Below are 27,361 nucleotides of genomic sequence, written 5' to 3' on the forward strand. Positions count from 1 at the left end.
TCCATCCATCCATCCATCCACCCAAATAGCCTTTCTTTCATTCAAATATCCATTCAAACACCAATCCTTCCTTCTTCTTTCTCTCCACCCATCCATCCTTCCATTCACCCATCTGTGCAGCCAGCAAGTATTTATTGAGCACCAGACACTGTCCCAGGTTCTGGGGACACACTGGCAAGCTAATGGGATGTATAAGCTCTCCCAATGTGTATGTTCAAGCCCAGGGAGATTAAAACAACACACTAACGGAAATCAATGAACAAGATAATTTTGGATAATTAGTGTCGAGTATGAGGAAGAAAGCAAATCAAGGAGATACAAGTGAGTGATTCCGTGGGGGAAGCCATCAGATCGGGTGATCCAGAAAGGCCGCATGGAGGAGGTGATGTTTGAGCTGAGGCCTGAGGGCGGGAGGAGCCAATCACGCAAAGTTCTGGTAAAGGGAACAGCAAGTGCAAAGACCCCTAGGCGGAACCAGGAGATGGGACCAGAGAAGATCATGCTGGTAGGGCTCGAGGGGGGTGGGTGAGGGGCAGGGTGGAGAGAAGGCTGGACACCTGGGAAGGGCCAATTCTGGGAAACTGGCAGGTGTGGGACTCAGCAGGGCCTGGAGGCTGGACTGTCAGGTTCTGGGGGAGCCCACACCCTGCTCAGGGCCAGTGTCTGCTGCGCAGGGCCCGGGCTGCCTGCGTGGAGGACCTGTGGCGGCGGTCCCTGACCAGCAAAGCTGTTGCGAGAGACCCCAGTTGTCAGACGGTGAGTGGGAACATCCCAGCGACACTCCTTGTGGTCTTCAAGTGGTTCCAGAGGCCCCACACTCAGACTGCCAAGAACTAGGGGGAGCTGACACGAGAGGACCCTGTGTGTGACGCTGCATGTGGCCCTGGTGGGCCCAGAACCTCTGTGCCTCAGTTTCCCCACATGACGCTATGTCACTGCCGGGCAATGAGGAGTATCTGGCTCATGTGAACAGGCCTGGTCCAGAGTCCCACGATCTGGGCCTCCAGACTGGGAGCCCCTCTTTTCTCCTTCTGGCTCGACACCAACGCTCACCCAGCAAGACCGCACAGAGCTAACTGGTCCTGGCTGAAGCCAAGGGCACCACCCACCCACTGCAGGGCCGGAGGGAGGGCCGGAGAAGGAACCCCTCAGGCTCACACCCAGCGGTGGCTCCTGAGGCCCCAGGGGAGGCGGGGTGCCCGCCAGACGGGCTTGGAAAGATGGCAGGTGAGAGGCCCGTCGTTCCACTCTCGGGGGCCCACTTGTGGAAACCCAGCTGGCAGGAGGGACCGCAGTGGGAGCCGCAGCCGCTCCCAAAGCCCACTGGCCAAAGCTGGCAGGTGGGGCTGCCCCAAGGGGTTCTAGGAGTATTGCTCTGGCCCCTCTCACCTCCAACATCCCACGGGGATGACATCTGTAAACGGGAACCCCAGGAGAAGGTTCTGGAAGGCGCTTCCCAGAATGGCAGCAGGGGGTGGGGGAGCGAGTTCCAGCCCCAGTCGCACAGAGTGCTGACTCCTTCCAAGGCTTTTCATGAAAAAGCCAGTCGTCCTCTCTTGGCCATTTTACGAGTGGAGAAACCGAGGCCCAGAGAGGGTGAGCATCTCCCTGAGGGTCACCCAGCTGGGAGCAGAGCCGGCGCTATAAACCAAGGCTGCTGCTGCTGCTGCTGCTGCTGCTGCTGCTGCTGCTGACAACAGCAGTAGGTCTCACTTCTACAGAGTGAGATACACAACCCTGTTTTTAAGCATGTCACATTTACAGCCCGTTTCATCATCACAGAGCTCCATTATTATTATCCCATTTTACACATGAGAAGACTTAGGCAAGAGAGCATAAGGGACTTGCCCATTTACATCGCAAGTAAGACGGTGGGGCTGGGCTTTGAACCAGGTAGGATGGGGCGCTGGCCCCTTTTAGAATCAGCTGCCCTCACCACTGTTGGGACAGGAGGGCTGTAAATGTGGGGGTATCTGTTGCAATTTCAGGGCTGCACTGCTGAGCTGAACAGGGACAAGGGGGCTTTTGAAGAATCCCACCTACAGTCACCTGTGGTTCATCAGGGTGGGACGGGGGGTGGTCTCTGAGCTGGTGTCCCATCAACCCTGCCTTATCATAGAGAGGCCCTGACAAAGGGCCTGCTGTCATGCGGCCACTGCAGCCCCAGACAGGCCTGCACAGTGACACCTGCTCTGTGTGCCCTCCGGGCATGGGGATCGTCCCCCTCAATTAGGAAGAACTGTCCTCCCCTGGCACCCCCCCCCCAGAGTGTGAGCCAACCATGAAAACCTCCTGTGGCCCTCTCCCACCCTCACACAAGTTCAGGGCCGTGGCAGGCCCTCGCTGGAGCTAGAGCCAGAGCCGTCCTGGCCCGGGGGTCACCAGCGGTCATTCTTAATGGCTCTGCTCCTCTGCCCAGCTCTGTCTCCGCAAGGGAGTGATCTATGACCCCATTACCCGCTGAGGCCTCTGAAGGCTCCAGGATGGATGACCAGCTGCCCTGGGAGAGCGGGGAGGCGAAAACACACGCAGGTGACAAATGAACTTCATCAGACTCCCCGGGTCTCATTATCATCCATCAGCAGCCAGCCCAACCCAGGGAGGGGGGGTGGCTGCTTGCCGGGGGAGGGGGCTGTGGACACCCCCTCCTCACCGGGTCCACCTGAGCCATGGCTCTCAGCTTTGCCTCCTGTCTTGCCCCACAGGGACCCTGAGAAGGAAATGAGGACCAGGGGTGGGGGCAGGAAGCAGTGTCCCCCACTGGGCCCTGCCTGTGCTGCTGGGCGTCTCTGGCCAGGCCTCTGGGCAGTGGACTCAGATAGTGGAGGCCATGCTGGGAGACACACGGCTGACATGTTCCCCCTCTGCCCTGGCTCCTGGCCTCAGACAAGCAGCTACTGGCCGGCAGCACCGCCCCAAAACACCTGCCCAGGTTGCCCTGCCTGCTGGGCCCAGCATGTGACAAATGACCTCCTCAGCAAGTATGGGCTTGTCTCCCATCTGGCAGAGCAACCCAGGGCCTGGGGCAGGTGACAGGGAGCCAAAGGGACCTTCAGGAGAGGAAGCAGCTCTGTAGGCCGGGCAGGGTGGGCGGGGACCGGTGCCCAGCAGCTAACCTGGCTCAGCAGAGGCTGAGTAGTGGGGAGCACAGCAGGCCCCTCTAAAGGCCAATCTCCCAACCTCCACTGGTCACTTGCCAAAGAGCCCCCAGGGCAGCCAAGGCCCAGGAGCCTAGAACAGGCCTGCTCTGTGTCCCCTCCTGCCCCCTTCCCTGCGGGACCAATTTCAAGTCACTCCACTCCTCCAGGCACGCGTGTGTCCCCTCAGGAGGGCCTGGCCTTAATTAGCTGGAGCTCATCAAGGTCGCTGTAGATGAAGGCTGCAGGGCATCCAGACTGTTCCACCCACACACCTGGCCTCTGTGGGTTGAGCCGCTGCCTGCACAGGTCCCAGCTCGTAAGAAAAGCCAAAGTGAGACCCAGGGGGCAGGGGGACGGGGAAACCAAATCTTTTCTCATGATAATATTTGAGGCCACTTCTTCAGTGTCTGCTCTCTGCAGGCTCTGTGTGAGCTGTAGCAGAAGCAGCGTGAGCCTCCTGGTGAGGCCGTGGGGTGGGCGCTAATGTTAGTTCTGGTTCATATGTGCAGAAATAAAGTTCAGAGAGGTTGAGAGGATAGTCTGAGGCCACACAGCAAGTCAAGAGCAGAGCTGGGAGGAAGCCAGCTTCCTCACACCTGTGGACTAGTTTTGGGGCCACAGAGAGGTTCTCCAAACTGAGCCCAGCCTCCAGAGGACAAAGACTTACAGCTCACTTGTCCTCACAGAGGGGGTCTTGGCCAGTGTGGGCACATGCCTCCTCTCAAAGGGGGCCTCTGGGCCCTTGGATCAGGGGGCCTATGCTGGGTGGTCCCCACAGGCACATCCCTATCCCTCCCTCAGCCTGGCCCCATCTATGAAGGGAGGCGATGCTGACTGCCTCTGAGCAGAGTTCAGGGCCAGGCGCTCTGTGAAGCTGCTTTGGAAAATAAAGGCTCCCAAAGTGGAGGGATTGTTGGCGTAAACTGGATTCTGAGGAGACAACCAACCGGGATCTGAACCAAAGACGGGGGTGGCTGCCAAGCCCTGCAGGGAACGGCCAAGGATTGATGACAACAGCCTCTGGGCCAAGGACACAATTCTGCGGGCCCCATGCCACCGGCCTAGGAACCAGTGGTCCACTCTGACCCCAGCCTCTGCAGGTAAGGAGGGCCCCCCCCCATGACTTTCTGCCCTCGGGGGTTCCCTTTAATGGCAGACACATATTTCCTCAGCTCTACCCTCAAAACCCTGCTGCAGTCTCCTCCCAGCCTCTACTCCCCTCCCCAAGCAGACAGACACCCACAGGGCAATTAGAGGGAAGCATGAATAGTCAATTGTGGGCAGCGACTAAGGAAACTCACTGTCACCCAGGCTGGTGGAGGGAGGAGTGTGTGTCAGAGCGACGCCATAAGAGTGTGTGTGTGTGTGTGTGTGTGTGTGTCTGTGTGTGAGTGCACGCACACGTGTGCGCATGCGCATGGATGTGTGTACTTGAGTGTGAGACAGATAGTATGTGTATATGTATGTGAGTATACACGTGTGCTTGCGTACTGAGGATTGTGTGCCTGTGTTGGGAGCCGTGTGTGTGTGTGTGTGTGTGTGTGTGTGTGAGTGCACACTTGTGCAGGGAGCTCTCTGTGCCTACACCAGGCCCAGAAGGTTATAGTGAAGGGCCCAGTGACAACCCCAGGCTGGATGGTGGGGGTTTGTCCCTGCTCCCAGATGGGCCGACGTGGAGGAGGGCTCCTAGGATTTAATTGTGTGCCTGTGTTGGGAGCCCTGTGTGTGTGTGTGTGTGTGTGTGTGTGTGAGTGCACACTTGTGCAGGGAGCTCTCTGTGCCTACACCAGGCCCAGAAGGTTATAGTGAAGGGCCCAGTGACAACCCCAGGCTGGATGGTGGGGGTTTGTCCCTGCTCCCAGATGGGCCGACGTGGAGGAGGGCTCCTAGGATTTCTGCTCTTACTCGGAAGCACTTAGACCTGCTCTGCGTCTGTGCTTGAAAACAGGACAGCCCCGGGCCCTGTCCTTCCCGGTCACCCGAGGGGTCTGAACATGGGAAGATTTAGTGGTCCCTGCTTGTCCTCTCAGACACCAGTGCTCACAGCAGGGCTTCAAGACTGATTAGCCTTGGGAGGGGTGTAAACCCTGTCCCTGAGGGTCCAGGAATACAAAGGGGCTGGCCCCCTCCCCACCCAGGCTGTGGATAAAGGAAGGGCCGGGATGCCAAGATAAGGTTGGATGCGAGTGACCAGGGAGGGAGCAACAGGCGGCAGAGATAAGCCACAGGAGCCCCTCAGGCCCTGCGGTGGTGTGTCGCCAGGAGATAACCACATTTCAGGGGGTGGCCCCGGTCCGGCCCAGGACCGCGTGATTGATGCATTGTGGACAAGCCGCCCATGTGCAGGAGAGGGGAGCAGCAGAAAACAGGGGCTCTGCGGAAGCCCCGGAGACCTGGAGAGGGAGCTGGCAGAGAGCCCGCTCTGTCATCTATTCCTGGGCCTTGGGCGGGACTCTCTTGGGCACCCCAGGTAGGCGTGCACTCGCCCTGCCCAAAGTCAGCGAGGCTCTCCCGGGCTGCTGTCAGGCCGAGGGACCTGACACTGAGCCGTCCCCGCCTCCAGTTTGTTCCATGATGACAATTCTCTCTAAAAACAGACACAGTGGCCTCAGGTCTACCCAGCAGCTTCTTGAGAGGTGGTTAGCATAAGCGAGTCCTCCCAGGCCTGGCCAGTGTTCTGAGCCCTCCGACCCTAAGAAGCGGCCACAGAGTTGCCAGCTTCAGTTCAGCGTTAGCGAGAACTGCCATGGTCTGAATCCTGGCTGTCTAACTGCCAAACCTCAATTTCCTCATCTGTAAAATGGGCTAATGCCATCTACCTTCTAGGGATGTCATGAACACTAAATCGGCACCTAGTAAGAGCTTTATACACCTTATTGAATAAAATTCATAGTCTGACCTAGCAGATTCCTCTCCTAAACATATACCCAAAAGAACTGAAAATAGGTGTTTGAAGTCCAACTTGTACAGGAATAATTACAGCAGCATTATGCATATGAGCCAAAGGTGGAGATGGCCCAAATGTCCAGTAACGGAAGAAAGAACACGTAAGATGTGGTCTATCTATACACTGGAACATTATTCAGTCATGTAAAGGAATGGGGCACTGATTCACTTTACAACATGGATGAATCTTGAAGTCATGATGCTGAGTGAGAGAAGCCAGGTACAAAAGACCACACAATCAGGATTCCATTTATATGAAGTGTCCAGAAAAGGCACATCCATGGAGACAGAGTAGCTTAGTGGTTGCCAGGGGCTGGGGGAGGGAGAATATGAAATGCCTGTCAATGGCGATGGGGAGTTTCCTTCTGGGGTGATGAAAATGTTTTTGAACTAGATAGTTGTGATGGCTACACAATATTTTTTAAAAATATGTTTTTATTGATTTTTAGAGAGAGAGAGGAAGGGAGAAGAATAGAGAAAGAGAAAGAGAAAGATCAATGGGAGAGAAACATCAATTGGCTGCCTCCTGTATGCCTCCTACTGGGAATCAAACTGGTGACCTCTTGGTTCATGGGTCAGTGTTCAACCACTGAGCCATGCCAGCCGGGCGGTTGAACAATATTTTGAATGTACTAAATGCCACTGAACAGTTTACTTCAAAATGGTCAGTTTTATGTTATGTGAATTTTACCTCAATTAAAAGAAATTAAATAAACATGCATTACAAGGACTTTCCCAGACAACCAGTGTGTTCCCACACCCACCTGAACGTTCACAAGTCCCCAAATAAAAGGCAAAGGGGAGGATGTCCCACCGGAAGCAGGATGGTGCCTTCCGGATGCAGGAGCAGTGGAGGGCTGGCTTTCAAGCCGGATGATAGGTCAGGGGCTCGTGATGAAGACCCCCCAGTGAGTACTAATTGGATCTAATTAGATCTGGGCCGCACCAAGCGGAGCCAATTTGTGAACTGTGTTTATGTCAGGATTTTGAATTGCTACCATCTAACGCAGAGCACAGACCAAATGTCTAAGGTCCAACCCTTAACCGAGCATGATGGGGAGCTGTGGAGATGGGGAGCATCGCCCAGAATGGAGTGCCAGGAGGTAGGGGCACCTAGGCAGTGTGGAGGGTCCCTCACCTCACCTTGCCCCCACCTCCATCTTGCTTGTGACCTTGACCAAGTGGCTCCCTAGGCGTTATAACCATGGGGGTTGATCCAGGGACTCAGGGAAGAGATGCGGGTGTCGCAGTGTCTCCACCATTCAGATGGAGCCCTAGGGCATCACCCCTTCTCCACCCCGAACCATCTCCCTCTGTTTCCAAGAAGACCTTGGCCACCCTCCTTTGCATCTCTCCTCCTCCAGGACGCCCTCCTGAGACTGCCTTAACCCTCAGTGTGCCCAGCTGGACTTTAAGATCCCTGAGGACAAGACCCTAACTGTTGTTTAGGTAACCTTCCATGGTAACCTTCCATGTGGGAACTTCCTGGTCAGTCCTGTGGTCCTTGTAATCCATCAGAATATTCAGGAAATGGCTTTCTGAGTCCAAACACCTGATGTTCTGTCTTTGGATTGGGAAAACAAGCCCCTTGCCCACCACGCCTGGCAGGGTTGGGGTGCCCAGTAGATATGGATGGGGCAGGAAGGCCAACGGGCTGGGCCCTCTGGAGTACCATACCCTGGACTCTGCAAAGATCTTATCTCCAGGGAGGAGGAGGAGGAGGACAACCGCAGCAGCCCACTTCCCTTGCCTCCTGGGCCATGGCCACGGGGCTCTGGCCAGGCAGGGGCCAGGCAGCAGAGGGAGCATGTGCCTGGTGGAGGGACTCCAGGCCCCCTCATGCTGGGGGTGTGGCAACCCTCCAGGGAATAGGGGTGAGACCCAGTAGCCTGAGGCGGGGCAGCATGAAATGTCCTCAGGAGCGAGGCTGCTCATTTTGGTGAGACCTGGGCTGGTCCACAAGAACCAGAAGGCCTGGGAGTGACTAGTGGCTCACCACAGGGGTGGGGAAGAAAACCCATGCCTGGAAGCACCTACTGTGTGCTTGGGGCACCTAGCTGATCTCTTCAAGAATACGGTATATGGCTATCAATCAATAATGGCTAAGAGGAAAGGGAAGAAGAAACTCTTACTTTTCTTATTTTGCTGATCCACCTGTCCATTCATATCGGTGGAGCCTACTCGGTGCTGAGCACTGTCCTAGGTGCTGGGAGGAGGAGAGGAACCGGAACAGTGGGGCAGCAGACCACAAGCAAGGAAAATCTGTGAAATACGCTACTAGATGGTGACATGTGCCCAGGACACCCCGAAGGAAGGACAGGGATGAGACATGGAGGAGGTGGATGTCGTAGAAAGGTGGTCAGGAAAGCTACAAGAGGCAGGGACTTCACCTACAGACCCGAGGGAAGTGAGGGGGCCCTGTGGCTCTCTGGGGAGCGGACAGCAGCAGGACCAGGGCCTGGGGGGCAAGCTGGAGCACTGAGGGGGCATATGCTCAGAGGGCTAGGGGGCTGGTCCAGATTTGCCAGCCAGTAAGTGCCAGAGCTGAGACTGGAAGCCAGATAGTTTTATCCTCTAGTCCTCTGTTTGCACCGGTGGGGAGGGTCCGATTCTGCTACCCCCACCGCTGTTTCAGCAGAACGTCTCCCGAGGGGAGAAGATGGCAGAGGCACTAAGGCAGCCAGATGGCTGGGGACCAAAGAAGTGAAGGGAGACGGGTGGCCATTTTCCATGCCCGGTGGCCTGCCCAGCACACCCAGAGACCTAGGTTGTGCATAAGGTCACAGGGCACAAAGGCTGACCCAGACCTCAGCCTCCTCGCCTCTAAGATGGGTTCATAAGTGCACCTGCCTCTTTAGAGGCCTGGGGAGGATTCAAAGATTGAATCTGTGCAAAGCATGGAGAGCAGGCCTCCTCTCTGTCCAAGCTCCCTGCCCTGGCCCGCCTCATCCTGACCTCCAGGAGATGGGCAGCCATTCCCAGAGAAATCCAGCAAACCGCAGGAGTCCCCAGGCGGGCTGGGGCGCAGATGGCCAGGCTGATAAGCCCTCTCCTAGGGACAGGGCTGCCTGCAGGAGGCCCGAGATAAGGCTGAGTGGCCACCACGGAGCCTGTGGTTTCCTCTGTGCCAGCACAGAAGTTCCAGCACGATCTCCACGGCCGGGGACGCCTCGCCCCCAGCTCCCACGGACACCAGAGGGAGGCCTCCCCCCGCAACCCTGAAGGTGTTTATGAATCCAGGGCTCATCCCTGCTGCCCTGCCACCCCTAGGGGACAAGGAAGGTGAGCCCCAATCTCCTGCCTGCCAGGACCTCCAAGTGTTAGAGCAGTGGTTCTCAACCTTCTGGCCCTTTAAATAGAGTTGCTCATGTTGTGACCCAACCATAAAATTATTTCCGTTGCTACTTCATAACTGTCATGTTGCTACTGTTATGAATCGTAATGTAAATATCTGATATGCAGGATGGTCTTAGGCGACCCCTGTGAAAGGGTCGTTCGACCGCCAAAGGGGTCGCGACCCACAGGTTGAGAACCGCTGTGTTAGAGGAAGTCTCTACCCAGGACCCCTGGAGCGAGAAGAAGTAATTGGCATTTTCTACTCACTGTCCCTGCTGCAAGTGCTTTCCATCACGATCTCATTCCATCCACCCACAACCCTCCACTTTTCAGATGAGAGAGCTAAGGCACAGAGAGATTAGGTAACGTGCCCCAGGTCACACAGTGAGGAAAGGTTTCTACTGGCGTCAATTCCCAGGTTCCGTTTGGCCCGAAGCCCAACTGTGAGCCCTTGAGTTAAGACTTTATGTTTGGCAAGGAGGGCCAGGAGCCACGGAGGGACCAGCGGGGGCCGGGCGGCAGGGTTCCCACCAGTTCTGCCGCTACATAGATGCCTGTGGTGAATGGGTGCACAGGCTGTCCTGAGACACACAGATGTCCCTCTGACCTCTGAGGACTAGACAAGGCTTCCTGCAACCCCCACAAACCCTCAGACCGTGTGCGGCCCACCATGGGCACCCCTTCATCCACAATCACTCACACACATCACCCCCACCAGCATTCCAGGCTTATGATCAAAGGTAACCAGAATTCCAGACCCAAAATCAAAATGTGGTCGGTGGAAAAGATGCGAGGGAGGCCCTGGGCCACTGCACGACTCGACCTGAACGGCCCCCGAGACTGCGCAGCACACGGCCTGCCCGACAGCAGAAGCAGTCGGAGACCATTAGGACCCCCAGCCCTGGTGGTGGTGGCCCTGCAGGGGGTGTGCTGACGGCCTGCATCGCTTTAGACAAACCGCTTTCCCCAGAACAGAACAGCTCTCCCTCCAAAATGACCCCTCCTTGCTACTCTTCATGCCCCTTCACAGTGCCCCCTTACCCAGCCCAGCCCTGGCCCAGTGGGACCCCACTCAAACCTTGTGCTGCGGGGGCACCTGTGGCTTGGCAGGACCTGGCAGTGAGGGATGAAGGCTCAGACATCTGCCGCCCCTCCCCCCCGCCTGGGCGCACCTCCAGCTCCTGGCTCCCGCGGTGACAGCCTGCCTCCCACAGCTCGGAGAACAGAGCCAGGCTGTGTTCACGTGTCCCCGCTGGGACCACAGGGCGGGCGGGTGGGAGCAGAGCCACCACCCCACATCGCCAGGCCACAGGCTCTGTCTGTGACCAAACCTGCCATTAGGGAGACGCAAGGCGGGCCAGACCAGCCCACCCAGCCACCGAACTCACCCCAGACCTGCCCCTGGGGGCCGGGACTGTCCCTAAAGATGGGGAAGGGGGTAGTGGCTGAAGGGCAGGGCTACAGCAGCAGCAGCACGTGTAGCAGCCCAGCATCCCCAACACCAGAGAAGATGGAGATGCTTGGTCATCCCCATTCTACAGATTGGCAAAGTGAGGCTCAGAAGGCATGCACTGACCTGTCCGCACGCCTAGTTCCTGAGACTGTGCTGTGGGCCATCTCGCTGTGCTCTGCTTCCTGGGGGCAGGAGGAGGAAGCCAAGGTGCACCAGCTGCGGTGGGGGAGGGGCACTCGGGGACGTAGGGGGCTGAGGGCGGTTGCTCAGGTCCAAGGAGGCAGGAGGGAGGCTGACCCAGAGTGTAGAGGTTGATGCCTGGTGGGGATTTCTGCTTCGGAATTGCTGGGCGGGTCCCAGGTCCCGAGTATCCCGGAAGAGGCCTCCCACTCTCCCGAGACGGAGTTTCCTTATCTGTAAACAGGCTAATGGCTTGAGAGCTGGCATGCACTAGGTGCTTAATAAATGCTTCTTCACTTCCCGTACCCGCTGGGTGAGGAAGAAGAGGGTCAGAGGATCAGAGGCGGGGAGGGTGGCCGGGGGTTGCCCCCAGGGTGGCATTTTCTGACGACTTCTGAGCACAGTGGTTCTGGATAATGGGGCTGTGTCTCACCTTGGTGGCCTGCCTCCCACCCTGGGCCTGGTAAGGGTCAAATGTGGTCCTCCCTGGTCCAGCCAGGGTCCTAAGGTTCCTGCGTTTCTTCCCACTTGGAGGAGGTGGGCTGGGGGTGGTCCCGGAGGTGACACTGGGACGCTGATGCTCAGACAAGAGCAGCAGTGATGATGGGGACAGCGACAACCAGGGTGCTGCCAGTTCACACGGCCAAGCTGGGTTGTCCTGAGGGGACCCACTCCATTCTCATAGCCCCGGCCAGCGAGCTTTATGGCAGGAAGTAGCCCAGAGAGGTTAGGTGGCTCGTCTGGGCCACACAGCTCTAAATGGCAGTGCCAGGATCCCAACCCAGGCCAGGTCCGGAGCCCCACTTTTCATGCCATATTTGGGAAGTAAAGGGTGTCTGGGATGGTCTCTCGGTCCCCGTAGGAGAGAGCGTGGGGCCAATGTCACTGAGGGGAAGAATCTGATTTTTCTCTCAGCTGTCCTAGCTCTATTGAGGACAGGGGCCTTCTCCTTCCCTCGGGGGGTGGGGTGGGGTGGGGTTTGGGGTTCCAAAAGCTGGCCTCAGGGGCCTCTTCTTCCACAGCCCCCACTGAACCAGCAGGTCAAGTGTGTCACGTCTCCACCCCTCCCAGCCTCCAGGGATGGTGGGCCTGGCCAGCTGCCAAAGCCACTGTCTGTTTACTAATTCCCTCGGCTCAAAGCCGCAGGGGCCACCTCACATGCTGGGCCTGCTGGACGCACACACTGTCACGCACACAGAACCACACAAACTCAGAATCACTGACACAGAGAGAGAGAGAGACAGAGAGAGAGAGAGAAAGTCCTCAGAGAGACAGGATAAGGAGCTGCTGATCTAGAAACCCACTTGACCTGTCTGTCCTGAGGTGCCAAGAGGGAGGGTGAGAGGGTGGCCTGGCAGACAACACCGGCCATGCAGAGAGAATCTGGCGCTGCCATGGCAGCGGGGGGCCGTGGGGACAAAGCACAGTCACACCTGTCCCCGACTGCCTGCTGCCAGTTGGCCAAGGTCTCGGGGCCTCCCGGGAAGAGGGGAGACACCGCATTCGTTCGTTCTTCATTCAAGCCTCCAACACCATGTACCCTTCCCGCCCAGCCATCCTCCACATCCACCCACCCACCTATCCTAGGAATGGTTAGTGTGTAGACCAGGGGTGGGCAAACTTTTTGACTCGAGGGCCACAATGGGTTCTTAAACTGGACCGGAGGGCCGGAACAAAAGCATGGATGGAGTGTTTGTGTGAACTAATATAAATTCAAAGTAAACATCATTACATAAAAGGGTACGGTCTTTTTTTTTTTTTTTTTAGTTTTATTCATTTCAAACGGGCCGGATCCGGCCCGCGGGCCGTAGTTTGCCCACAGCTGGTGTAGACCCTCTTCTAGGCAGCAGTCAGCGTATCGGAGGCTCACCTGACACCACTTGGTGCTGGAAGGAGACGGAGGTGAGGACAGGACACGTACCAGCAACAGCAATACTGTGATTAAACGTTTGCTATGCACATTGCCTCATGTAACCCTCACAGGGACCCTGTGCGGCAGCTGCCCGCAGCAGCCCCACTTTACAGATGAGGAAACTGAGGCTCCACTAGCAAGGAGCAGATACAAGAGCCTGAGCTCTTAATCTTTCCTTTCCCTTTCCTTCCCTCCCTCTTCCCACTTTTGCCTGTTTTGTTTGACAAGAAAGAGAAATAACCAGAGAAGGCAACTCCAAAATAGCTAATGATTGTGTTATAAGCCACGCAACTGTTATGTCCTGATTTGCCAGGGACAGGCCCAGTGTTCACCTAACATCCTCGTATAATAAATAATACCGCCTCCTATGCTCTCAAATGTGCCCCAGTTTAGAGCTAGTTGAAGCCAAGTAAGCTTTCTTCCCACTTTGAACCCGAGGAAAAGATATAATATTGAAGGAAAGGGGGAAAAGGGAGGTCCTGAGCAATCACGGAAGGCTTCCTGGAGGAGGCAGGGCTGAGTTGCACCTGGAATAAGGGAGACACCTCCCAGCAAGGCTCTGTGCCAAAACAATCCAGGCCAGTGCTCAGCTTTGATTAAGATGGTCTGGATCGCAGCAAGTGCAGGCATGGGTATCAGGCAGTTTGGGAAATGGGGCCTTGGGCCACCTGGGGCGAGTTTGCCACCAGCCATGCAGGCAAGCAGGTGGGCCCGGGATGGCCAGCCAAGGGAGTGAGGAAGGGGCCGGAGCTGGGGCTGTGCCCGAGTGATGGGAACAGAAAGCACCTGATGGCCCCTGGCTGTTCTCCCAGCACCCATGAGGCAGGCAAGATCTGATAGTGCTGCCCCAGCACCCCCTGGGTGGACAAGGTGCCCCACCTCCCATCACCACAGATGCCTCATTGCCTGGCACCTGCTTGTCCTGGCAGGTCTGGGGTTGTCCTCAGCCTAGCAGAGGACATGGAAAGCTATTGCCCACTGTCCTCCCAGCCAAAGCTCTGCGGTGATTCTGGAACCTTCTGGACTTCTCAAAGTCCAGGAAACATTTTCCTAAATGGGGCTGGACTTCCCATAATTGAGGCTATATCTTATCCTGCATGGTGGTTCAGGGTGCCAGCTCTGTGCCACACTTTGCACCCCAGTTCTGCCACTCAATGGACCAGTCCAGTGCCCATCACCACATCATCTGACCCCTCTGTGCCTCAGTCTTCCCATCTGGAACATGGGGAAGAGAAGAACAGCATCTAGCTCCCAGGGTGTTGTGAGGGTTCAATGCACTGGCTCCTGCCAAGTGTGGCAGAGCCTTGGTATACAGTAGGTGCTTGCTAAATGTCAACTGCTATGGTCTCGCTGCACAGATGAGGTGCACAGAGGAGGACAGGCCTGGATCTGAGACTCAACAAGAAGATTTTCCCATCTGACCTCTGCCCTCCACAGCCTCTCCAAAGGTTTGGTGGATCTTTCACTACTACTGGGACAGGAAGCTCACCACGTCACAGCTGGCCTGCTTGTGGGTGGGCAGCGTGTCGCTTCTTACTTAGATTAAATTCAAGCCAAGGAGTGGAGGGTCAGGCCAGAGTCTATGCCTGTCACCTCCCAGCCTGGGGCCCTGCATGTCACCTGTGTTGACCAAAAAGCTGGTTGTGATGGGAGGAAGGGGGATGTAGAGAAGACCTACCCCCCACCTGGTACAGGAACGAGAAGCTCCAGGGCTTTGGTGTCACCTGTCCCCACCCAGGGTCTCCTCGGAGGCTTAGACCCACCACTTGTGTCCTTGGCCTTCTCCACCTGCTCCTCTCCTGGCCTCTCCCGCTCTTTCCTCCCACTTCTGGGAGAGGAGGTGGCTTGGGAGACGGGTCACCCAGGTTCTAGACCCTGCTCTGTTCCCGGTGGCTGGGTGGCCCCTGGTAGGAGAGCCCCCTCCTCTGTGCCTCAGTTTCCCCCTCTGTAGGAAAAGAGGGTGGATTCAGTGACCTCTGTAGGCTACTTGGTTCCCAGGGAGCTACCTCTGCCCTTTGCCCCTGGCGGCTGGGATGATAACAGGCTCACCTGTGCTCACCCGCAGGTGCCCAGTGGTAGGCCCTATGCCAGCCTGTGTTCTGTAACTCGCAGTGGGAAGAGGAAGCTGCCCATGGCAGGGCCTGGGGAATATGCCCAGGACAGGTCCCCAGGGGCTGTGGCGCTTGCTGCCATGCCTCAATGCTCTGCCCAGAGTCCCCCTGGGCTCAGACTGGGGCGCCTGGGGATACGATATCTACCTCCTGAGCCGCGCTCATGCTCCACACACGCACCGTGTGCCCCTGCAGCCAGGACACGCACCCCTCACCGAGTCACAGTTCAGCACTCCGCCCCCCACCACCACCCCAGCTCAGCTCCTGGAAGTCGGGGCCCTGTCCCAGAACCCACACCCCCCTCCACGGCCCAGCGTGGGGCCATCCCGGGGAACTCACCCGGCAGGAGCACTTTCCACTTGGGGCTCTTCTGGTCCATGAGAACTGACCAGTCTGGCTCCTGGCCCCCTGGCCGGGCCTGGCTGCCTGGGAGCAGCTCCCTTCAGCCTGGGGACAGATGAGGGGGATGGCGCAGTGGCTGGAGGAGCAGAGGGAGACTCCCGGGTCTGCCGTTCAGGGTCAGGAGCAAACTCCTGAGAAGTCAGTTGAGAGAGAAAGAGAGCATGCAAGAGAGAGCAAGCCGCAGCACAACCACGCGGGCAGACAGCAGGCCCTCCTCCTGCCCCCCCCTCCCCCAGCCTCCACCCGCTGGCACACACCCTGAGCTGCAGACAGGAGCCTGAGGGCTCCGGACGGTGGCGGGAGCTGAGAGCTGCGCGGCCACTTCCTGCTTTCCCTGCAAACTCTGGCTGTACTTCTCCCAGCAGGACCCAGTGGCCCGAGGTGTTTACTGCACATGGGAGAACTGCTGTGCCCCCGGGAGCAGAGAGGACCCCAGACCCCACGAGGGTCTCACAATGTGACCCCTCCTCCGATCAAGGGCACCTTTGCTCACCCACATAATCATTCAACAGTCTATTCTGAGCACCTGCCACACGCTAGGCAGCAGTCCCATAGGTGCTCTGCTGTTCCCCAAGCAGCAGGAGCCATCCATGCGGGCATTCCCAGAGGTCATCAATGCCAAGGGCAAGTGCCAGAGAGAAAGGGCCCGGGACAGCTCAGCGTAGGTGGAAGGAGAGGGCGCAAGCTCCACGCCCTGGACGAAGGGGACTTCGGGTGCCCTGTGGGAGGAGGGGCCGTAACAGGAAAGGGAAGGCGGGAGGATGCAGGGACTGTGGGCGAGAAGGGGGCTGATGAGCAGGCAGAGCAGGGTGGGTCACAGACTCGGAGGGCAGCTCCAGGGAGGGCCTGCCCCGGACCTGTGGTGTCTGGGGCCCCACAGACGAGCTCCCATGGGAGACTTGGAGAGGGGCATGAAGGCAAGCGGGGGAGGGAAGAGGCCTACCATCATCTGGGACTTAGCTCTTGGTCTCCTCCCTGAGAGACCTCCTCTCTGCCTTCAAGGGCCCAGATACCCAGTTCAAGTGCTGCCTCCTCCCTGGAGCCCTCCTGGCTGCGCTGCACTTTCTGTGCCTTTCTGCCCCTTGTGAGGACTCCTCTGGCCTATTTGGGGGCAGAAGGGCTCAGCATTTCCTGGGGGTGGGGAATACTGCTCAGCTGCTTTATGGCACAGGCTGGGCCCAGGAGGGTGCTCAGTGTGTGCCCGAAGGTGGGCCCACAGGCTGCTTCCTGGGTTGTGGTGGTAGGAGGCCATGGGAGAGCCTTATTTGGGTCTTCGGGTGAATCAGCTCTCCCACAGCCAGCATAGGCAGCAGGACCAGGGGACTGGGGTAGGGGCGGCCCAAGGGCTGTGCCTTTGGCCATGTTCCCAGTGCTTTGTTGCACCACCTGCTGGGCAAATGCCAAACTGCACCTGAGACCGTAACTGAGAACCCAGCCCTTCTTAGGATACCCCCAGCCAGAGTGGCCTGGGGACCCCCATCCCTGTTCTAAATGCAGTTAGTAACTGAGGTCATCTTCACAGCAACAACCCCGTGAGAAAGGTGCTGCTATCCCCGCGTTCCTGAGGAGTCGCTGACTCAGAGCGGCCCAGGCGCTCCTGCTGGGGTTAAATCAGGACTTTTCTGGCGGAACGGCCATGTGGCCTGAGGGCCAGTCCTGGCAAAGCGCCTACAACTGTGTCTGGTTCAAAGTCAGCACTCAGTAAATTCCTGCTTCCGGGGCAGTCCGCACCAGCCCGCCTGCTCTTCTGTCGTGAGCATGGACCCTACGCCCGCAGGCTGCACATGGCCTGCTCAGCCCGGCAGAATGACTAGTGTAGCTGGTCAAACAATGGCCTCTTAAGATATCCACGTCCTAATTCCTGTAACCTGTGAACGTGGCATTTTCTATGGCAGAAGGGACTTTGCAGCTGTGATTACGTTATGGACATCGGGATGGGAAATTATTCTGGATTATCTGGGTGGGTCCAATACCATCCCAAGGGTCCTTAAAAGCAGGAGGCGTGTGTGTGGGGGGGGCGGGGCTGTAGGAAGTGTGATAACAGAAGTAAGAGGTTGCAGTGATGCGGGGCTATGAGCCAAGGCATGCAGGTGGCCTCTAGAAGATAGGAAAGGAAGGACACCGATTCTCCCCTGGAGCCTCTAGAAGCAACACAGCCCTGCGACACCTTAATTTCAATAAACTTGTGTTGCTTTAAGCCACCAAGTTCATGGTAGTTTGTAACAGCAGCCACAGGAAACCAATAGAACTAAGAAAAAAATTGTACCCAGACTCACAGCACCTGACATAGAGCAAGGTCAGCCCTCATGGCCCAGGAAGTTCAGGAAGACACACATCCCCTTTGCTGATAAGAATCTCATTTCCTCTTTACCTCTCCTCGCTATCCCGCCCCCCAGCACCAGCTGACTGAAAAACGTATATTCACTCAACAAGCACCAAGAGCAGCTATTATGCGCACTGTGCCAGGCACTGGAGAGATAGAGAGGACAGTAAGATACGGTTCCTGCCTTCATGGAGATGGCGAGTGTGCTGAGCACGGGCTGCCTCAGGGCCTTGGCACTTGCTTGTCCCTTAGGCTGGAGCTCTTGGCCTAATGCCACCTCCTCAGCCAGGCCCTCTGGGACCACCCTGTCTAAAGTCACAGCTCTCATGTCTCCACATCTCCTACCCTACTTGTCACCACCTGGTATCACACATCAACTTGCTTATTCATGAGTTATTTGCCTTTCTCTTAAATGAAAGTTCTTGGGGGCAGGATTTTGTGCCTGTTTTGTGCACCAATGTGCCCCCCAGTGTCCAATGCAGTCTTTGGCACATTGTAAGTGTTCAGTAGATATCTGTGAGCAAATGAACACGTGAAGGGCAGGACAGAGGTGAAGACAGATGTGTGAACGAGCAATCATAACTGCGTTGGACTGGTGTCCTGGTGAAGATACAAGCAAAGGGCACTGGGAGAGATGCCCAATTTCAAATGGGTTCTGCTCTCAATTAGAAGGTCATGAGTGAAAGTTGGTGTGGGCACAGCCGGAGCATTACAAATGATGCTTTGGAGCCAATTTAACCCATATGATTCCAAACTGTGACAGCTCAGGTCCCCAAGGGCCAGCTTATCAGCTTGAACCCTGTTGAGGGGAAAGCAGGCCAGTGGGCAGGTGCAGACCATGGCCGGTGGCGGACAGGTGCGCCACAGTGCAGTAACCATGGAGGGCAGGCCTTTGCGTGGTTACGGGGCTCCAGCACCCTATTCAGAGTCCCCGAACAGTCATATCTGTGGCTCCACTGACCTCTTCTTTTCCACCTGAAATCTTGACCACAAATTATTTGGAAAGAAATTAGACCCCAAGGCAAACAGCCCCCTTTAACAGCAACTGTGCCAGGTATACAGGCCGCTTTTATCTTTGTGCCATTATGAACTGCATTTAAGTCAATGCTCAGTTTATCGGTTTATTAAGTTGCCCAAGTTAATTTCTTTATTATTTCATGGAAATCTGAATCAGTCAGACAGACAGTCACACACTAGCCAAGGGGACCAGCTGAAAGCCACCAGACCTGGGTAAGCAGGAACAGTAATACACAGAGAGGTGGGAAGCGTCTGGAAGGCCCAGCACGGAAGGGGGGCCCAGCACAGTAAGTCCCACTCAACATTCGAAGAGGCTTCTGGGGAGAGATTGACTTACAAGTGAAGAGCCTCCAGCCTGCCTAGGCGTCCAGGCCTCCTGCCCCGACTTGCAAGCTCTGAGCTCCCCAGTGTCACAAGAAGCTCCTAAGAAGATAAACACAGCCCCAGTCGGAGAGAAAACTGCCGTTGGATCCCAGCGTGGCTGGAGACGCACAGGGGAGAGGAGTGACAGAGAAGGGCGGTGCTCGTGCTGCATAAGACGCCTTTCCCTTAAAGCTGGGAAGAGGGGGCTTACCCGCTGGGCTGGAGAGGCTGCGGCCAAACCCGGCTGCCCGTGCCCTCCAAGCAGCTGCCACCTGGCAGCGGGGGCCGAAGTCCTCCAGCGCCTTCATCAAAGCACTCAGCACCAGTACCCGCTCCAAGCGAGACCTGCCAAGGACTTCTGGGGGCCCGAGCCAAGTACCCAAGCGGAGGCCCTGCCTTCCTGGCCAAGGAGACCCAACCCTGGCCAGCTGGGAGCTTGTTTGCCCAACAAAGAGACAAAGGCCTTTGTGGGGCCAGGACTTCGGGTGGTCACCAGCTCGTGCTCTCGGCCGTTCCCATGTGCTAGGCGCTGTGCTGAGCACTGGACATGGATCAGCTCTCAGAGCCTCAAAACTGGGGGAGCTGAGGCACAGAGAGGTTGTCTGCCTAGAAACCAAAGCCCGGAAGGAGCAGGGGCAGGATTTGTACTCAGGGATCTGCACGCTTGAAGACGTCCACACCCTAAGCATACCCAACACACACTCATTTAAACACATGGCTACAGGGGAAAGGAGGAGGAAAACGAAGTGGGCCCAGGATGGACGTCGGCTCCTATAAACGTTCAACGCCCAGGCCCTAGGAACGTGGCTCTAACTGGAGACTCCACCTCCACCTGGTTTTCTGTGACCCGACCCCGGACCCATCAGAGGGTTTGCAGTTTCCACTATCTCAATTAATAAAGACATTATTTTTTAAAAGACTTTTTATTGATTTTAAGAGAGAGAGAGGAAGGGGTGGGGGAGAGAGAGAGAGAGAGAGAGAGAGAGACAGACAGACATTGGTGTGATAGTGAAACAGATCAGCTACCTTCTGCATGCAACCTGGCATGTGCCCTGATCGAGAATTGAACAGGCAACCTTTAAGTGCATGGATGATGCCCAACCAACCGAGTCACACTGGCCAGGGCTAATAACGATATTAGTAACCACGTTTAAAGCCGTCCCATAGCTCAGAAAGGACAACCAGGGCCCACGTGGCACAACTAGGGGCCACCACTCAGCGAGGCAGCAGGGCATCCCTAATGGCCACGCAGGGAGCACTTACAGAGACCACGAGAACGGCACCCCCTGGAGTTGTGCAGTGTGTAACCTGCACAACCTTGCACGGCAGCCCTGGGTACCTCCTTGGTGTTCATCCCATCACTGATACTATGCTACAAGGAAGATTTCTTTTGTATCACACTGACTCGGGCAGCTAAGCTTTGGGAATGTTCTGAACCTTGCGGAAGTCCTGTGGCTGGGAACCGGCAGTGCCGAGACTTAGGAACTTGAACCTGGGTCTCTGACACCAAGCCACGCCCCTGCTTATCCCCAGATGGTGCTGCATGTCTCCTACGGAGGCTGCGACAGCACCAAGACAATTGTTCAGGATTGCCTGTTCCCATCAGTGATGATGAATTAGGAGTGTCCACTCGCTGGATTTTATACCACATGCAAGTGACACATGAGAAATGGAGCTTCCTTTGACTAAACGCGTAAGAAGATTGGAGAGCGCTGAGCTGGGGGCTTGCTGCCCTACAAGGGAAGGATGCCTCATGGCACGAGTTTGGTTGCACCCTTCTCCCTCCGGCTGGAGAAGATGTTCAGTCCAAGGTTTGTGCCTTGCCTTCCAGTTCCCCCACAGCCCTGGAGCGACACTCCCTGCAGCCAGCAGGTGACCACACCCCAGATGGGCACTCGGAAAGCTGTGCCGGAGAACCGCACAGCCTTCACCTTGACCGAACCACCGGGCCCACAACAAGGGTTCTTCGTGTGACAGCTTCCTTCCCATGGCAAATGCTGCTGTCCCCGCGTATCAGACATTTATGGGGAACTGAGGGACTGCAATGGGTAATTATGCTCCAAGGCAATAGATGCATCCCCTGACCTGACCACAGCCCACTGTCCTTCTCCAAAAGGCCCTGCCCCAGCCCGTACTGCGGTGGAAGCCATCACTGCAGGGGGCAGGGGGAACAGTGGAGAAGACAGAGGGACTCAGAGCTCTGGAGAGAGGAAGTGACAGGGTTGCCTGCCTGCATATGTGTGTGTGTGTGTGTTTGTGTATAAGAGAACCATGGTGCCCGTGTGTGTGTGTGTAGCTGTATGTATGTGCCTGTGTGTATCTGCGTGCTTGTGCGGGTATCCTTGTGTGTGGTGCATTTGCCAGGTCCGTCCCTGTGTGTCCCTGCGCTTGTGTGTGTCCACATGTCTGAACGTGCTCACCCTCTGTGCCCGCCCCGCTGTGCAGCTGGCAGTGCATAGCTGGCCCAGGGCTGTGCCCGCCCACCGGATGAGAGGTGGCAGGTGTGTAATAAATCATTAGTCACTGTCACGTTTCTGAGCAGCAGCGGCCTCCCCGGGAGAGGCTGACAGCAGGATGGAGCTCCTGGCGGGTCTCTGGCTGTGAAGCTGCACCCCCTACTCTCCAGGCAGGGCTGCAGCCTGATGGGGAGCAGCTGGCAGACCTGGGCCCTGTGCCCCTGCCCTGCCCCAGGCAGCCCCAGGGCAGGGGGCTGGGCCTTGTGTGTGCCAGCCCGGGAGGGGTGGGTAGTGTCCCTGAGGGTCATGGGTTTGAAGCCTATTACCCAGAGCTGAGGGGCAGCTGGGAGAAGGCAGGTCACGGTAACAGCCTCAGGGATGCTCCACGCTGCCTGGAGGAGGCGCCAGCTGGGTAACTAGGCATTATAATAACAATAGCGCTGACACCAGCCAGCACTTATGGGCACTCAGGGTGCCAGGACCTGCACTGAATGCTCTTCATGTCCGGTTAATTAATTCTCACACCTTCCTTGTGAGGCAGGCACTCGCATTAGCCTTCATTCCCACTTCTCAGATGAGAAAACTGAGGCATGGAATGGGAGAAGACATTCGTCCAAGGCTCTGAGTGTGCTGGGGAGCCGGGGGGAATGGCTCCCCCTAAAGCATCCCTGCCCACCACCTGCAAGCCCCCCTTGCCACCTGACCACCTCATCCCCATCAGCCCATAAGCTCCTGGTCAGCAGGGTCTGTCCCTGGCCTGAGGCCCAGCCCCTTTCCTAGCTGAGTCCACATCACAGAGAGAAAGAGGTGGTACTGGGGTTGCCTTGGAGATGAATGCCCCAGATGACAGGAGAACAGGGCAGGCCAGCTGCCTCAACACCCCCTCCCCCGCTCCCCTACCTGCTAGCCTGACTCCTCCCAGCTCTGGCTCACTTCGCAAACAAGCCGAGCTTCCAGCCAGCTGTCCACACAGTGGGCCAGCACAGGAAGGCAGGCTGGGGTCTCGGGACTCAGTCCTCTCAGGGGCAACAAGGCAGGACACACACAGGAACCCACTCAACTGACAGAAATATGGCCCAAGGGACTCTCCTGGGTAAGAACGTGGATGTCCACCACATGCCGAAGTCCAGCTAAAGGGCCCCACCTGGGATCCACTCACTGCCCCAGCCCAGGGCCCACAGGCCCCACAACCAATGCCTCAGGATCCACACTCACAGGCCCATCAGCCAACTGAGGATGTCCGACGGTGCCGAGAGGGGCAGACAGGGTCTCCGTGGCTGGCAGCGTGGGAGTGAAATGCCCACAGCGGAAACCAGTGGGCAGTATCTTCCTAAAGATAATGTCCTTACCCCATCTGGCCCAGCTGAGGTAACTCCTGTGAGAGATGTGTGCCGGGACATGGCTCATTCACAACCGAAAAACCCAGGAATGATCCCTGTGCCATCGGCGGCGAGAGAGTGGGCACACATGAGCCAAGCAGTACAACAACGGAACAGTATATGGCAGTGAAACAGAGTGGTAGCTTGTGACATTCACAGACGCACCTTGGAACACCAAGTGAGGGGGCCTGCCCCTGAGACACAGAATTCAAACCTCCAGCAAAGCTACGCCATAGGATGGTTAGACAAACACAGGTGCTATGGAAAAAACAAACTTGAGATGGTGCTTCCGGCGGGGGGCAGGGCAGGATGCATGAGCATCAAGGTCGATGGACCGTCTAATGCCTGGGCTGGGTATCAGGTTCATGGGTATCCATTACATTAATTTTTAAAATGAATGAGTGCATATAATAAAACACAGAGATAAATAAGTACAGCACAACAAACAAAGGCTGTCTGTGAATCAAGGATGAGCGGGTGTCGAGAAGCAGGGATTCTGATTAAATCACAATTTGGTTTAATCCCTGAGGATGATAAAAACAAAAACATCCAAACTCAAGTACGGGAGACTCTGCCTCCAGGCTCTCAGCCAGAATGCGGCGCTCACGGGGTGGAACTCTGAGCCAGAACTGGCTTTGGGCCCCCTCCCTGCCAAGGCAGCACGATCCACTCCAAGCCCTAGAGACACAAAGAGCTGGCATCTACCTGTGCCGGTGAGGTCTGGTCCGGCCCCGTCCAGGCTGCTCTGCTGACACCGGGCTGGCCCTAGCTCCTGGGCGGTCTTGGGGCCTCTGAGCAGGCTCTCCGCTGGGGTCCCCAGCCAGGGCTCGGGCTCCCGGGCGGGAGGGTGGGTGGCTGCCGGTGCCTCGAGAGATGCAGAGGTGACCTGGAATGACAGGAGGGTAGACATGGTGAGTCTTGGCCATACCTGCCTGGAGGTGCCCCATGGGTGGGACTCGTGGGCTGTTGAACACCTTCCTCCCCCACGATGGCCAGGCCTTTGCAGGCAGGACAGCCTGGCTGGTGACGGGCAATGGAGACTTGGTTCCCAGCAAAGCCAGTGCAATGTCTTCCCCTCGCAGCAAACCCTGCCCGGGAGCACCAGGCCGACTGCTGGGCACTGGTTCCATCCACAGGCCCCGGCACCACCCGAGCCCACGCGGCTCTGCATGGAAGGTGGCAATCAGTCTACTAGGCAGCTACAGCTATAAAGATAAACCTATCCACCTTCAGCTCGCCCAGCGGGGTAGTCATCCTGTCCCCCTCGCCCCCAACCCCTTTTCCGCATTTTAACAATTGTGGTAAAATAAACGTAATACAAAATATACCATCTTGACCATTTTTAAGTGTATAGTTCAGTGGCATTAAGTTCATTCCCAATGTTGAGCAACCACCATCACCATCATCCTATTCCAGAACTTTCTCTTTATCCCAAATGGAAACTCTGTCCCTATTAAACACTAGCTCCCTACTTCCCTCCCTCAGCCCCTGGCGACCACTGTTGTACTTTCTGTCTTTTTAACTTTTTTTAAAAAATATATTTCTTTATTGATTTCAGTACACTAACTCCCTACTTCCCTCCCTTAGCCCCCAGCGACCACTGTTGTACTTTCTGTCTTTTTAACTTTGACTCTCCTGGTCGCCCCATCCCTTTTTCACATCTGGGAAACGGAGGCTCAGAGAGGGGGCGGTGGAAGCCTGAGGATGCCGTCTTTTTAACTTTGACTCTCCTGGTTGCCCCATCCCTTTTTCACATCTGGGGAAACTGAGGCTCAGAGAGGGGGCGGTGGAAGCCTGAGGATGCCAAGACGGGGTGAGCCCAGGTCAGCAGGGCTTCAGATTCGGGGCTCTCCCCTCAGACCTCAGAGGCCTGGGCAGGAGGGGTGAACTAAGCCTGTGGTGGGTTTCAGGGCCTGAATAACCAATTACAGCTACCTCGGGGCCAGTCCCGGGGACCAGCAACCCCCATTTCCTGATTATACGCCCCAGGGCCAGCAGGGCTGCAGAAAAGCAGCTTCACGTTGATCCGGTTTTTTTCAGGGATTAGGGCTATAAAACCAGAGTGCCTAAGAGAGATGGATGGCTCAGAATTCCTTGGGTGAGCACAGGCTCCAGCAGCCCTATGTGCGAGAGACGGATAAATTTACCGTTCGTTTCCGGGAACGCTTTAATTTATGAGATCCATATGGTGACACAGCCCAGACCGCAGCCCCCGCAAATCCCACAGGCGTGCTGGCGGCTTAGGCTGGAGCCAGGAGGAGGCAGCACCTTGGCCCAGCACACGTCATTCATTCATTCACTCACTGGCTTGCTGGGGCTCCGGGGAGGGGGCGTCAACATGGCAGGGACCCTGGAGCCCGCTGCAGATCCCACCCTGGCAGGTTTCAGCTGCTCTTGCAACCTTGCCCTAATCTTCTTGGGAAACTGTCAGGGCTGCTATGTTCGCCATTAGTCATAGGATGACCCGTCCGGCCAGCTCCAGGGAATATTTGGGATTTGAACCCAAGTAGTTAGGAGAAAACTTGGCTGTTGCAATGCAATCAGGGGCGGGAGATGCACAGCTTTTAATTAGAGAACAGCGGGTGAAGGGATGCAGAGGACAAGCTCTAGGGGTTTCGGAATGAAAGACTCCACAGGGCTGGGGAAATCCAGGCAGGCTTCCTGGAGCAGGTAGAGTGTGAACTAGGCCTTCAAGGGGAGCAGGTTTGAAAGGAGTGGGATTAGGAGGGACAAGAGATTCAAGCACACATCCCGTTGGGGGCCAGGAGGGTAAGCCATAAGCCAGGCACTGGGTGGGTGAGAGTGCAGGGCAGCCCTTCTCAGCACCAGTGGGGTGGTTGCATGGAGGGACTCGAGCCCCATCTTGCCAGATCTGATTTTTCAAGAGGAAACTGGGCATCTATTTTTAAAAGCTGCACTCTCATGATTATTAAGTGTTGGCAACTAATCAAAATCATGTCAGAGTGCTGTGCGACCCCCTCCTGCCCTGCTGGTGGGATGGTAAAATGGCGTAGAAGTGCTGGAAATTGCTCAAAAGATCAAAGCTGGAGTTATCATATGACCCCACCATTCCACTCCCAGGCAGATATGCAAGAGAACCAAACACGTGTGTCCACACAAAATCCTGAATGTTCCTAGCAGCCCTCAATCACAGAGATGAATGAATTCAGCCAACAACCCGAATGAACCTGCAGGTGGGTCAGGCAGGTGGGCGTGCAGCCGGGACACACCTGGATGTGCAGCCTGAGCAGAGGACCCGCAGAGCCGTGTGAGGATAAATAATGGGTTGGTGCCGGCTGAATCTGTAGTCGTTTGTTACGCAGCAGTGGATAACTCATACAACCAGCGAGGCTCTAGAATCGTACCTGCCCAGCTGTCAATGTTCCCTAGCACATTGTGTGCCAAGCCACATGCCACAAACACGAGGGCACCAATGCCAGTCCCTCCTCTGTTCTAGCTCTTCCCGCTGGTCAATACTAATGGAGGGAGAGGCTGCCAGACACAAGAAGTGCTGTGAATATGGATTAGCTCATGACAGCCTCGTTTTAGGTGGAGGCAAAGGTTCTCCGACAGACCAGGCGGAGGCCGAGAGCCGCCTTTGCTCATCCTGCAGAGCCGAACTTACCATTCCTCGCTAATAAAAAGCAGGCCCGTGAACCAACACATTCATCGTGCCTTCTCGCTACCAGGGCCGCAGTTGGGGTCAGGACTAATTTAAAATACTATTAGGACCAGGCCTGGGACATGCATCCCCCACTCCACCCCTAAAGCGGCAGCATCTCGGAGCTCATGGGGCCCCACAGGCCGAGCCGGATAAAGGCTATTGTTTCCTTTACGTCCCGGGACTGGGGCCATTACGTTTAAAGCAAGTCAGTTAACGAGAAAAGGACAAAGTGGAGCGGATTCCAGGGCTCTTTCACATAAAGGGGGACTGCACCCCACCCCTGGGCACCCTAATGAGCTCTCGAGGGGTGACACTTTCTCCAGGGGATACGTGGTCTCTGAGCACCACTCAGGGTAGGTTCAGGGAGAGGGTGGCGTGGGGGAGAAGGCAGGCTCCGTGCCCTGCTCCAAAGGGGACGCCGTGTTGTTTTCAGTGCCGTTTGATTTTATTAACTGCATTAGTCCACAAGATCCCACTGAGAACTTCTGCTCTATTGTGTGTTTTTTTAAATTAAGTTTTATTGAGATACAATTCACATACCATACAATTCACTCACTTACAGTAAAGTGTACAATTCAATGGCTTTTGATAGATTTGTGGAGCTGTGTAACCATACCAGACTCCATGTTACAACATTTTCATCAGCCCAGCCAGTGTGGCTCAGTGGTTGAGCATTGAC

At 56.3% G+C, this 27,361-nt stretch overlaps 1 protein-coding gene across 2 annotated transcripts in view; it reads right to left on the reverse strand.

The window, feature by feature from the left end:
• Positions 1–27,361, reverse strand: part of GSE1 (Gse1 coiled-coil protein) — a 427,477-nt gene that overhangs the window by 242,776 nt on the left and 157,340 nt on the right. For both annotated transcript variants that reach the window (XM_005862541.2, XM_005862540.2), the window contains exon 2: positions 23,724–23,904. In XM_005862541.2, the coding sequence (XP_005862603.1) occupies positions 23,724–23,904 (181 nt within the window). The remainder of the gene's footprint in view (positions 1–23,723; positions 23,905–27,361) is intronic.

Source organism: Myotis brandtii, unplaced genomic scaffold (assembly GCF_000412655.1).
Source record: "Myotis brandtii unplaced genomic scaffold, ASM41265v1 scaffold165, whole genome shotgun sequence".
Classification (NCBI taxonomy): Eukaryota; Metazoa; Chordata; class Mammalia; order Chiroptera; family Vespertilionidae; genus Myotis; species Myotis brandtii.